Here is a 13564-nt window from a genome sequence, read left to right as displayed (position 1 = left end):
TCCGAATAGGGAGCGGCCTCGGGGGGTGGGAAAGGCGAGGATGACGAGGGGAGGACGCTCAATGATGAGAGAGGGGGGCTTTCGCTGAGTGACCTGTCCCGGATTTCGCCGTGATTTACAGGAAACGCTCTTTGAGCATCATCCCGTAACGTGAGCGGGGCGGGGGGTGGCCCCCAGCCAGCTCGCCGCAGCCCCGGGGCGGAGGCCCCTGGGCTATGGGCGGTGCAGCTCTCCGGGGAGGCAGCCCCGGCGGCGCCCCCCGCGCGGCCCCCGCTGCTCCCCCGGCGGAGCGGGGCGGGGCGGGGGCTGCCCGCGCCCCCGGATCCCGCATCGCGCAGCCTTCCGCGCCCCGGTGGCGGCCGGGTCAGCGGCGACCTCCCGCCCCGCTGAATCAGAACTTCCCCTCCCACCACCTGCGCAAGGAGGCGGCCCGGGGAAGCCGCCTCGGTGCATATAAAGCGCTGCCGTCGGAGGGGAAGCGCCGCTCGCTGCCGGGACCCCGCTGCTGCCATGGCCGCCGGCTGCTGCCTGCCGCTGTCCGCGCTGCTGCTGGCCTGCGCCGCGCTGGCCCAGCGCCCCCTCACAGGTAGGAACGGGCCCTCGGTGGGACCCCGCGGGGCCGAGGCCGCTTCCCTGGCGCGGTGGCCTCAGCCCCGGGGGCTGGTGTCTCCGCAGAGAAGCAGCGCGCCTGCCTGCTGCCCCCCGACGAAGGGCCCTGCCGCGCCCTGGTGCCGCGCTGGTACTACGACCGGCACACGCAGAGCTGCCAGGAGTTCACCTACGGGGGATGCTACGGCAACGCCAACAACTTCCTCACCTTCGACGACTGCGAGAAGAGCTGCTGGACTATCAAGAGTGAGTCCCGGGACCGGCAGTGCCCCAGAGGGCCCCGGGGTGGCAGGGGCTGGAGGGGACACACCGGGGAGGCTGCTTGGCTTTGCGGGACGCTTTGCGCCTACCCGATATATCATAGAGTCTTAGAATCATAGAGTTATTTAGGTTGGAAAAGATCTTTAAGATGATCGAGTCCAACTGATGACCCTCCTGCTTGTTGCAGCTTCTTGCTGATGGCAGTTTTGGGCAGAAAATACAGAGTCAGTTGACCCAGAGATGACGTGTGGAATTTATCTATTAGGATTTTTAATGTGATTTAATATTGCACTTACTCGCTAATTAATGCATTGGATTCCTCCAGAAAAAAAGCAAGTGGGACAAACTGGGACTTGCCTGCAACTGAAGTAATACAGTTTTACCTGCACTACCATCTTGTTCTGTATGCAAAGCATAAAGGGCTGGCTTTACAGAGGATGAATTGTTTTTTATTTTTTTTTTCTGCAGAAGTGCCCAAATTATGCCGGATGGAGGCTGATGGAGGACCTTGCAGGAGCTATCTAAGAAGATACGCCTTTAACTTGAGCTCGATGAGGTGTGAGGAATTCATCTATGGTGGCTGTTATGGAAATGGCAACAACTTCAGAGATTTGCAGTCTTGTGTGGACCACTGTCTGCCAGAAAAAAGTAATGGTTGTTCCAAATTTTTAATAAAATAGATGGTTTGAAAGTAATATGAAGATGATACTTCATTTTATATTTTCCTTTGAATACCCATACAGTGGTATTTTTGAAGACTTTTATATTGTCGACTTTAATTTTAATATGTTGTCTTAGCTGTTACTGGAAGAACAAAAATGCTGAGATCTTAAATACACCCAGAGCTATACCAAATCAATTTCTTGACTTCTAGAGAGCTGTACAGATGTATCTGAAGAGAAATAATAAGGTTGAAGATCTGTGTTGAGGACAATGTGTCAGAGAGTGTTGCAGTCACATTCAGGGAAGTGTAATGTAAAGCAGAAGCGCCTTTTTAAAATTCAGGCCTGGGAGATGGTGGTAGGCGGCTCAGGTTTTTGGCACTCAACAGCTCAGCTTCTCATAAAAGTGAGATGCCTGATGTGGTTCTTCTCTGTCTCTCCATTTGAGGTTTAAATAAGATTGGTGGCAGTTATGAGCAGGTAACTATAACTAAGTTTTGATGTGAACACCAGATTAATATCTAGTTCAAGATAGGCTCTTTGAAGATCTGCCAGAATGTGTAAAAGCATTTATTTGTAGCTGATGACAGATTATCAGTATTTTCTTAGGTGAAAGCTGAATTATTTCTGTTGTACATACAATGAGATGATAAAGGGGGTACAGCAGAAAAAATAAAATTTTGTTGAGGCAAAAAGAAACATGCTCTTGAGGAAAGTTGTTGGATTTGTACTTTTTGCTGCGAGCAGAATTTGCTGGGAAAATCATAGCAAAGTTGTGCCCTTTTTTTTTCTCTGTAGAGGTTGTTCCACTAAAATTATTGCTATATTCCTATATATACAGAAGAAGATTACATAAAAATCTTCGCTGTCATATGTATAACATCACAAATGGGGATAGCTGATGAATTTCACTTATGTGATCTAATCCTGTTTTCTAGGATGGTCTGTTGCTTTCTCAAATTCACAGCTCCCAGGAATTAGATGTAGAAAGTCTCTGAAGTCATTGGTAATAGTGTCAATTCAAGGGGGAAAAGTGCTGTTTAGACACAAAATTTATTTCAGGATCAATTTTAAGAAGCCACCTACAGTGATTACATTTATGTAATTTTTCTCGCTCTCTCTCTTCTTTTTTTCCTTTGTTCCCAAGCTGGCCCGTTGCTATGCTATAACCCAAAGGATGAAGGATTGTGTTCCTCTTCTGTGCCTCGCTATTACTATGACACCAAGACTAAATCATGTAAAGAGTTCAGATATACTGGCTGTGGTGGAAATGCCAACAACTTTGTCACTGAAAAGGATTGCTACAATGTCTGCAGAAATGGTGAGGGTTTTTTGGTTTTGGGGTTTTTTGTTTCTTGTTTTTGTTTGGTTTTCATATGTTGTCAGTCACAAGCATTTAAAGCAATCCATATAACAGTATTGAATGTTCATAGTGTTCTTTTACTCACCTTGGCCAGCTACAGGGGTATGCTTTTTGCATTTTGGACTCTTATGTTTTTAAGGACAGGGAAAATTGAAAGGCAATGCTAAATCCTTCTGGCAAGATCAGTGTGATGTGAGGTGGTTACACCATATTTGAATGAAGTGTAGAGGAGGGCACACAAAAAGACTAAGCCTACTTCCTAGAGCCTACAAGGAATCAGTCTTTAAACTGTTCAGTATCTCCACGACCACAAACTAAGATATCCTTTTATTCTGGATAGTTTTAAATAGGATTAAATTCTGTTGTGAACTCAATTTACTTTTTTCTTTTGCATTTTCAGAAGTTACCATCCTTCCTCAATTCCCTGTTGCCTACTCACATTTCTTATTCCCATTACTAAAGATTCTGCCTCATCAGTTGTGCTGTGTCAGCTGTTTCTCAGGCCGTGGGGGGAAAAGCTTGGAATGATAATAGATTTTCCTAATGCTTTTATTGAAACCAGCTAGTGGCTGTGCTTGTAAATAGAAACAGTTGTGCTTTTATTTGCAGTCATATTGCAGCTATTGCAAGTTTTTAATACTCTAATTTAATTAATTTGATAGGAAAATAAATGAGAGAAATAGAGAATTGTATGTTGTTGCCCAGAACACTTAGGAAGCAGACATAGTGCAGTATTTTAAAAATAGATACTAATGGGAAAAATATTTAAGGCTGTATTAAGCATGTACATTGCCTTTGGGAAAAAGAAAAAGGAAAAACTAAAAAGCAGCTCTGTTTTAAGCATAATAAGCACAAGACCTGAGTACCTCAGTATGGAAGTTGTATAGTCAGAAGCCTTATGCTGGGACATGATTCTTCAGTTCTGGGCTGGAAATCCAGGTCTAGGCCAAGGATTGTACCTTGAGCACAGTCCTCAGAAATAAAAATATTTCCTGCCAGTTAGTCATTACAGTAATATTTCTGTGGATGACAAGTCTGAGTGTGTCTCTGCCATTGTATTATGAGAGAGTCTCTAATAGTATGTTAAGTTTATCTGAGATGCTTGTGATTATCTAATTTGCATCCATTGCTACCTGTGAAGTGGTTGGGCCAGGCTCCAGTGTGGAGAGTTCAGAGAGAGGAGGAAGGAAACTGCTTCTTCAGCATCTTGCCTCCACACTGTCCCTGCCCACACCCAGCAAGATCAAGATTCACCTGGGGATTCTCGATTCTCTCTTCCTCACGTTTTTGTTTTTTTTTTTTTCTTTTGTGTGTGTGTAAGAAAAGGTAAGGAGATGCTGTCTGTCTTGTAACTAGAGCACCAGATAGCCATATGCAAAGTACCAGTTACAAGCTTTTTCATCAACTCTGGGATTTTGCAGTTCAGTAAGGCTTGGTACAGCTGAAGACCAAAGTTAAGGGCATAATTAGAGCTGATTAATGTTGTGCTATGCATGTTCCTTTCTAGAGCTTGGGAGTGCACAGCAACATTAAGCAAATAATTCAGGCAACTTAAGCCTCTCCTGCTCCTCCTCTCCTGCTTCCATTATTTCCTTCTCAGCAGCTTTCATGTTACCTCTTGGAGTCTCAGGTTGAATTCAGTTGACCTTCCCTCTGCAAATATACCACTTTGTTTGTTAAATTGATCTATAGCGTTTTGAGTGAAAAGGTTTGTGATTAATTTCATCTTTAAAGTTTATATTGGAAAAGAAAGCAAATGCCTTGGGATGACAGCAAAATAATTGGGAATTGGCCACAGTGGCTCTGGGTGCTGGTAAATAGGTAGCATAAAGACAAAGATTTTTAGTCAAGATTGCTGAATACTTGTTTTCTGAATCGCAATTCATGCAGCCTTTAGAAGCACGTCTGATGTTAGCTCTGACTGTCATAGGCCACTCTGCAGCTTCTGTGAGTTTTGTGCAGAAACTCAAATAATTTTCTCTTTACATCTCCCACAAGCACTGGCTGTATTTTAACCTTTGTCCCACTGTTTGGAGAAATGTAAGAATAGATTGGGTTTTTTTGTTTGTGTGTGGTTTTTTTGGTTTGGTTGTTGGGTTTTTGGTTTTTTTGTTTGTTTTTTTTTAATAGAGGGCAGTGTATTTAGTTCCATTCTGCTGTCACTGCAGGACACTTGGATAAGGCTTTGATGCCTGCTCAGGAAAAGAGCAGCAAAGTAGGATTCCAGTGCCAAAGGTGAACACACTGGTGACCTTACAGTGTGAGAATAGAGAATGCAGAACACATGTTACAGTTTCTGCTATGTTTGTTATTATTGAACAGTGAACAGTGTAACATGAACCAAACTTAAACAATAACAAGTAGTAACAGTTTTGTCCTTCAGTTTCCCTAACTGCTTCCTTTGTTTTGTTAGCAGGAAATCAGAAACCAGGTATCAACAAGCCAACAAATTTATCCCGCAGAAAAATAGTGAGAAAACTGAAGAAAAAATCTCAGATGTATAACCTGAAGTCTTAAAGCTGATGTGCACTTGGATGTTTGATACACTTTTTGTTGATTCCACTTTCTTCTTTTGTAAGATATTTTTCACAAAGTTTTATACTGACATAGTTCTGTCTTTCAGAGCTGCTTTTTATGCAATTTACTTTTTTATAAGAAACTGCATTTAATAGAATAACGAACCTAAGTTTGGTTCTTCTGCTGTGTTGTCTTTGCAATAATATTTTGGAAAGACTTGTTTAAATTTCCATGTTTTTATGGGGGAAATGTTACTACTGCCTTGGGAGAATATTTCAGCTGTTGCAAATCGGTTAAAATTTGAAAAATCAAATGTCTGTTATTATAACTAAGGAGAGTCCAACACTGAAAATCTACCATGGAGTTTTAAAATTTTTTTTGCATCCTCTGCTTGCTGAAGAAGAGGAACTTTTCACAAGTGTGTTCAGAGGTTTATTGCCCTGCCATTTACATAGTTTGGCCCTATCATTTAAATAGATGGTCATTTACAGTCAATGTTCATAGTAAAGGCTTTCAGAAGTCTTCATAACAGTACAAGAAGTATAAATTTAAAGTGCAGCTTATCCCACAGGAGAGAATTTGGAATAGAGATGCCTTGATAAACACTCTGACAAAGGCAATGAATAAGCTAGTTGAGCATTAAAATTAAAGTGTAGCCATTACTTCTTCATGACATTTGAAATTTTGGCTAAGTTACTCCAGATCCTCATATGGCATTAATCAGCATAGTTTTACTGATTTTAATGGAGCTATGCTGTTTACATCTGCAGAGCATTTTGATATTTGTGATAATGCAGTAGCTGTTGAAGCAGAGCAGCAGAAGTTTCTGCAAATTTCATCTACAAAAGGGTAATCCTTCTTTTGAGGCACTTTTATATTTCTTATGGTAGGTTATGCCTATGGTGATACTTTTGCACATTCTTTTATATTTTGTATTTTCATAATGTCTGAATTTCAGTTAATTTCACCGTCAATATTTTCTAAATAAAAATTAATAAGTAATGTTAATAAAATGTTTTTTGTGGAAAAAAAGCTTGTTCTGTCATTATCCTGAATGAGTTGTATAGACCAGTATATGTAATGGAACCTATAATTTGTTAATTATGACTCTAACAGAGTTTAGTTGTCTCTTCAATCATTTCCTTACACTGAGGTCTTTATTTGAAGAAAGCCAATAAATTGCATGGATGTTAATCATCCTCAGCAGTTTTGTAGCTCAGCTGGTTTTCTCGAAAGAGGTGCTCTCAAAGGAGTCCTTAGTTTAGCTTATTGTCTGCTGCTGCTCTCTTGTTTGATGTTGCACTATCTGAATAGCTTTTGTGTGGGTAACAAGCTATTTGTTTGAAATTACACTGGCTTTCAGTTTGAATAATTCAGGTGTGTGCTTTAAACCTATTTCAGAGAGGGAACATGATGGGCAAACTAGTCAAGATCTGATTTTCTTACTGATGTTTCTCTCACTGCCAGATTTTCAATTAAAACAGTTGTCTGTGCTTGCCATTGTCTTTCTGTCACTCCATTTCTGGTCTCAAAGCCCCTTTTTATTTTAATCATCCCGTGCTTAGTGCAGGTGAATGAGGACACTGTGGCAGACAATGGTAAGTAACTTGTGACACAGTTTTGAGTCTCATGCCAAGCCTCTTGGTAGCCAGGGCACAGTATCTGTGGACATTGCCCATATCCCTTCCTGTTGGCTGTGAACTTTGGCTGTGCTGTTTAGAGCAGCAGCCCAGAGTGTCCTCTGAATATCTTTTTGTACATAACGCAAACATTTAGGGCTGCATTCGTTTCATGTTCAGACCATGGCTTATAAAAACATAAGCCTGTTTAGGAAGTTGAAGTTCAATTTAAACACAGTTTGTAACTGTAAAGGATGGCTGTCTTTTAACAGAAACACCGTGGGGTATATAATAGATACAATCTTTGGAATAATGTTTGAGAAATTTCTGTTACTCCTTATCTCTCTGTGTCTTTGACTTTCATAGGAGTATCTTTGGGTGGGATACAAAAATGAACCTAGAATTTAAAGGGAGCCCCAAATCTGAGAGCAGCTCCACTCTTGTTTTTGGTCCAGAACTGGGTGCCTTGAGTAATGCAATACCCTGCTCATGTCCTGGAAAGGATCCAGGAATTTGGCACTCATCTGTTCATGCCAACTCAGGGGCTCAGCAAGAGCTGTCTTGATGGAGCCAGGATGCTGCAGTGACTACTGCAGCATCCTGTGCAATGCAGCTGCTCCATGGGCACTTTCTTTACTTGCATAAAAATATAATTTAAAGCCTTAGGGCTTGCTGCTAAAGTACATAGTGAAATATCACAGGCTTGGGTGTTAATCCCTTATCTACCTGGTATCACACAGAAATTTAACATAAACCATGTTTTTCACAGGGTTTCATAGTGAGCAGGTTGCAGAGTATTCTGGAGGAGGTGGGGCAGGGAAAGGAAGTGCTCATGGTAGATTTTTTCAGTTCCTTATTGAAGCTATTACATAAATTGTACCATATTTCCAGGTAAATGCCTTCATCTTGAGATTTTTTGTTTTGTTTTGTTTTAGCTATAAAAAATTTCAGCTGTCACTGTGCTGCTCTGCTTTGTGCTCTTAGGTTACTCTTACATCCCTTCAGCCTACTGTGACTTTGACTGATCTAAACACTTGCCATCTAAAGCCCTTTATATGATTCATTACTTACTTCCTTTTTCAGTTTGCTGATGAAACAACACTGGCCCAAGGTTGGGCCAGCTGTTAGTGTTTTGCCACGTTGAAAATTAATGCAGCCCATACCATCCTGCAAATTAACTTTTATTATAGTAGCCAGTGTCCAGCATCTGGTGTTGTGTGTCACAGTGCAAATTTCTACAGCAGGGGAGGGAAGCAGTGATTATAATCAGTTGGGTTTGCATAGGCAAGCTGCCATTGAAACTCCTGACTACTGATTTGCCCGGGACAGTCATACCTGCCACTGGAAAGTAGTTGCTGGAATAAGCAGATTTTAATAAACTGCATTGCAACATCCATGCTCTTTAACTTTCATTGTGACCCATAATTCCAGATCATTTCTTAGTGATATCTTGCAAAGAACTGTATAAAAATTACAAAAATGAAAATCTGCACTGATTCTTCATCATGTGACGGTACTCAAGGTCTTCCTTTGTAAATTATTTCCAGAGTAGGAGATTATGTTTCAATGGAACTTTAAATGTCAAAAAGAGAAAAGAAAAAAAGTCCACGTGGAAGCACATAATATTTTTTATTGATAAGCTACATGATGGCAAGCACATATAATTTTAACAGTGATTTGCCACAATAAATGGCTTTCTCAAATTCCATACTTTAGTAGTGAAGTGACAATGAGTTCAGCTTGTATGCCTGGAGTCAGGTTTCTGATAACCAAAAGCATTCCTGTTTCTCTGTCACTTCTCATCAGCTGAGGAGGTAGAAACTGTGGAACTTTTTTTTTTTTTAGAAAGAAGCATTTTTTAGAAACAATGGGCCATGTTAAAAAAAAAAAAAAAAAATCCCTAAACTTGTGTCCCCAGTCAGAGGGGAGAGATTTTATCCTGAAGCTTGCAGTCAGCTGTATGGCTGAGGGCAGCTGTTCTGACCCAGACGGGGACAAGAATTCTGTTCTACTAGAGAAACATAGTCCAGCTATGATTGTGTGAATCTGGAAAAACCATGCTGTGGATGTGCCAGAATTGTTATGCATTTACAGCAGTGTTGTTGAAAGCAAAATCTGCCTCTTTTTCTTTCTAGTTAGAAAGACTATCACAATAATTTGCACAGAAATACATGCTTCTGTTGAAGTAAGCTTCATTTTTCAGTGTCTGGTGGTCCTGTACAGTAATGTCTGTTATCTGATAAATTACTTAATTGCTGAGGAGAAGGGGTGTTAATTATAGAATATACAGCCTAATGAACAGCAGTGATATTTAAAAAGCAAGAAGCATAAAAGCATTAGCCACTGGTGTGATTGGGAGCTGTGATTTCCAAATAAATGCCAGAGAAATGAGTGTTCCTAGCTCGTGTGTGAACTATTTATAGAAGAGAGATAGTTCAGGCAAGTTAAAGGCTAATCTATGAACTGTAGAGCATTGTATCTATTATGTGGGAATAAAAGAAGTCACTTTTAATGAAGGTTCCCTTTATACTGGCAGCTGACCATAATTTAGGATTAATATGGACAAAACTGGTGCTCTTCCAGACAAATCACGTTAGGTGCTTATCTGCTGTTGAGTGAAAGGTTTTAAATGCAATTGCTACTCAAAACACATCACATTGTCTGACTTGGTGGGGCTAAACTTCAAGCTGGTGAGCATATAGGAATCTTAAGCCTTATTATTTCCTAGGCCAGATCCCCATGAAAAGCCTTAATATGTTAACTACAGGTCAAATACTTTACTATATCTGCCAGCTGAGTTACGATGGTTTTGCCCAGTGAGCTTTTTTGGAGGTAGAGCACTACTAAGGAAGTTTGCAGCAGCTTTTCTAAGATGGCACTGCCTGTTTATATTAAGGCTTAGAGTGAAATGCAGTAATAAAACTCAGAGTGTCTAATAAATGCATATGAAAACTATTGTCTATGAGAATTTTTTTCCTCTGCGTAGGAAGCAAGATAAAGAGGTTAGATTATACTAATAAAAGCTATTTAAAAAATCAAGAGAGTAGAGGGTGAAAAATATACCACACAACCAAATCAGAAGGAAGTTTTCCATCATTACAGTAATTTTCAACAGGGAGAATCTTGATTTTCACTGATGTTGAAAAAGAACACTTTATAGAAATGCCTCCTTCCAGTAGAAAGCACAACTCTCAAGTCTTTCCCCCCCTCCCCCCCTTTTTTTTTGTTTCTCTAAAAGTGGGAGGGAAGTCTAATGAGAAAAAAGTGATGACAAATGGTATTTACTGCTCTTTCACGGATGCAGGCTGCTGCACTGGAGCATAAGGAGCCTGTACAATTTCCACTGTTCCAGCCAGAGGGACTCTACCACGATTTCAACAACAGCTGGAGTGAATCCAAAGACTTCAATAACATCCTTTTAAGTGCAGAAACATGATCTTGCACAGAGCAGCATTCCCCTGCAGCAGCACATGCATCTGCTTTACCTGAGATCTACTTCACCAGTGTCCATCAGTGGGTGTAAGCAAATGAACAAAGGCTAAACAAGAAGTTTCCAAACTTCATTTCAGTGCCCAGAGAGTTGCTGGATCTGGTGGGGCAACTAACTCATTGCTTTACTCCAATATGTCTTTAAATAGGATTAGAACTAAAACTGCTATGAAGCCTATTTTACAAAAACACCAGGAAATATCTGTTTTAATATTTAAGCTGTTTCCTTGATTAGGTTTCTAAGGATTTGTTCCTTCCACCTTTGTCAAGACTTCTTTTAAAATCTAAAACAATATTTAGATAATTAGAGATCAGTTTATATTGAAGGAGGAATTTAGTATGGTTTAAATTCATCATTTAGTTTGGATACTCTTCTTTCCAATAGATTACATATTAGTAGACAATTAAGTGCCCCTTTGGTACTGGCAATTAAAATGTGTTCCTTGACTGCTTTCATAAGAGCAGTTTTGCATCCTTCTAGTGTGAATTAACCTAAGCAATAGTCAAACAAAACTGTACAGTATGAATCACATAAGTTCTAATAAAATAAGTTTAATAAAAAGTAAATGGGTCACTGAAGTAGTACTCACCTCCTTTTTGTTTTCCAATTTTCTATTTTTTATTTAATATGAGACTGAAAAAATATTACAGACTGTACTCTGCAGTAATGCAGATGGAAAGCTGCTCTTGAACTCCATATACACAGTAAAAAAGCTCTTTGTAAAACCATTGCAATAGAGCTGACAGAGAATTATCCAACTCTCCATTGCCTCATTTTTGTACAGATATCTGCAGTTTTTCTATCCCAAACACACAGAAATATATGCCTTTAAGTATGACAGTAAGCACTTAGTAGCATTGAAGTTTGAGAGCTTTTTTTTTTCTTATTTTTGAGAAATCTGATTTCTCAAAATAGCTTTCTGATTTCATCCCATAAAGTGTTAGGGAGGAGCATGCTGAGTCTCCACTGCAGAGGGGGAGGCTTCAGATCTCAGAACCTCAAAATGGCCTCAAACTATTTATTGCTGGAACCCTCAGCTCTGTGAAGAAGCCACTGACAAGCAGTTTAAATGGCTTTCTGGAGAGAAAAGAGGTAGGACATACCTTAAGCACTTGAGAAAGGTAAATCAGAGGAAAATAAAATAGTCCCAGCTCTTGCATGCTCCCTCCAAATCACAAGAGACATTTTTATAAGTTGTACAGCAATGATCATTCCTTGGCTAAGGAATCCTGGGCTGGAAGGAGGAGGGGAGAGCTTTTTTGACTCATTGCACTTCCTTCTGCTCTGCCCTCTGAGCAGCCTCTGCCTGCACCATGTTCTTGAAAGACCCAGTGACCACAGGACCTGACCACGTTCTCTGTGCTTATCAGCCAGGTGGTCTGAGCTCTTTTCACTCCAAATTTCCCTATGAGTGTGAGTGACTCTCCCAAGTGAAGAGTAACACAATGCTGGAAATGCATTGAAATAAGTTTTCTGAGGACATCACAGAAAAACTAAGGATACAACTGAGTCCATCAACACTTCTGGACATACAGGTCACTTAGGATTGCTATTACCTGGGGAAATCCCTATTCCCAGCGCAAGTCACAGCCTGTGCTAGAAGTATGACTTTGATTTGGGGAGGACATCTGTCCCAGTGCTGTGCAGAGCTAGGGGAGCTCACTGCCAGGTACCTGAGCTGAGAGGCACAGAGCAAGAGGAGCAGGGTCTGAGCCAGGACACAGCCCTGGCTGCATCCCTCAGAATAGGGATGGAGAAGTGGCTATGGGGAGATGGAGAGCAGGCGTGAACAGGGGGCTCCCACCACATGATCCAGCCTGCTGAAATCCTGAGGCTGGTGACAGAGTCCTTCTTCCCTGCCCCTTCTGGCAAATCCATCCTCCTGTGTGTTCTGTACAGTATGGTCTGTGGTAAAACCTGGATATTTTATTCCAAGGAGCAATATTGATTTATATTCTTTGAGCGCTACATTGTAAACTTGTTGGTCATGTGGTCATATTGCAGCACTATCACACATCAGCTAATGTACAAAAAGCAAAAGAAATTTAAAAAATTGCTGTCTGGACTCTCAGGTGGGAGCATAGGGTATAAATACAGTTTTGAAATGCATCACTGTACTCGGCAACAGCCTAAAAGGTAGTGGTTTTCACCAGACATTTTCAGTCAGACAACTGAAAACATAAAATAATGACAATTTTTTTCCCCAGCTGATGCAATAAATCTCAGCAGCAGTGAGAGCTCCATAAAACATGCTAAAGCATGAATTTGAGACTTTTGGAACAGGTGGATGATGGTGACAGTTTTCTCTATTTTATTGCTTTCAAACAAAGCAGATGTGAAAAGAAATTGCAATGCATAACTAAATCCACACCTCGCAATGTTATGGATTATTGGTAGCATTCATTCACTATGGTTTGATAACGTCTCCTTCAGACACTTTTATAGTCATGCTCTGATACATAATTAGGACTCAGTATTCCTGTGTGATATTTCTGCTAAATTTCCTTGTAACTGTTAGTCAATATTCAAGAAAAATGCTTATTTTACTAATCAACAGGTATGGGACTCTGCCTTGACTCAGTGCATGACTTTATGGAGTATGTTTGGGGTGTACAATGTCTCCTTTACTAGTAACACAGATTTTGCAGTCTGTGCTTTGGTCTCTTACATTTCTTCAGCTTTAGTAATGAAGAAGAAGGAGAAGGAGGTTGTTGGTGAAGGAACTGCACAGTCCTGTATCTGCACAGTGTTTGTATAGCTGAAGGTGAAAAACAGAAGGGATCAGGAAACAAAGACTGCATTTGCAAAGGTTTGATTTGTGTGATTTTAATAAGTGCGTAGCTTTCTAACCCCTACTGATAGAGTTCCCAAGAATTTCCCAGGAAATATAAGTGTCTAGGGCACCTTATCTCTGTCGTTGGATATTTATATCTATCTTTATTTATTAAGGTAAATACCTTTGAAAATCTGGCTCCACCTTTCATTTTCAAAGTGGTTGAAGACCAGGTGGTTCATAGTTCATGCTGAGTGTCCTGCTTAGAAT

General features: G+C 40.7%; 1 protein-coding gene across 2 annotated transcripts; it reads left to right on the top strand.

Annotated features, from left to right (window-relative positions):
* Positions 1-320: 320 nt before the first annotated feature.
* On the top strand, positions 321-6910 carry TFPI2 (tissue factor pathway inhibitor 2). 2 transcript variants are annotated; one of them, XM_066563760.1, is made up of 5 exons: positions 321-586; positions 676-855; positions 1339-1518; positions 2680-2853; positions 5312-6910. In XM_066563760.1, exons 1-5 carry the CDS (start codon positions 511-513, stop codon positions 5410-5412), a joined length of 711 nt encoding a protein of 236 aa, XP_066419857.1. In that variant the 5' UTR covers positions 321-510; the 3' UTR covers positions 5413-6910. The 2 variants fall into 2 exon arrangements, with proteins under 2 accessions (XP_066419857.1, XP_066419781.1); XM_066563684.1 differs by having other exon boundaries at positions 327-586; positions 5309-6910.
* Positions 6911-13564: the final 6654 nt, after the last annotated feature.

This window comes from Molothrus aeneus, chromosome 1, assembly GCF_037042795.1.
Source record: "Molothrus aeneus isolate 106 chromosome 1, BPBGC_Maene_1.0, whole genome shotgun sequence".
In the NCBI taxonomy this organism is placed as follows: Eukaryota; Metazoa; Chordata; class Aves; order Passeriformes; family Icteridae; genus Molothrus; species Molothrus aeneus.
This window is presented reverse-complemented; position numbering and strand designations above follow the sequence as displayed.

Bases quoted from the DNA above. Each gene is read 5' to 3' on its own strand.
- TFPI2 (XM_066563684.1), top strand. From the start codon at position 511: ATGGCCGCCGGCTGCTGCCTGCCGCTGTCCGCGCTGCTGCTGGCCTGC. The intron at 856-1,338 runs GTGAGTCCCGGG...TTTTTTCTGCAG, and splicing joins GAGCTGCTGGACTATCAAGA to AAGTGCCCAAATTATGCCGG. The intron at 1,519-2,679 runs GTAATGGTTGTT...TTTGTTCCCAAG, and splicing joins CCACTGTCTGCCAGAAAAAA to CTGGCCCGTTGCTATGCTAT.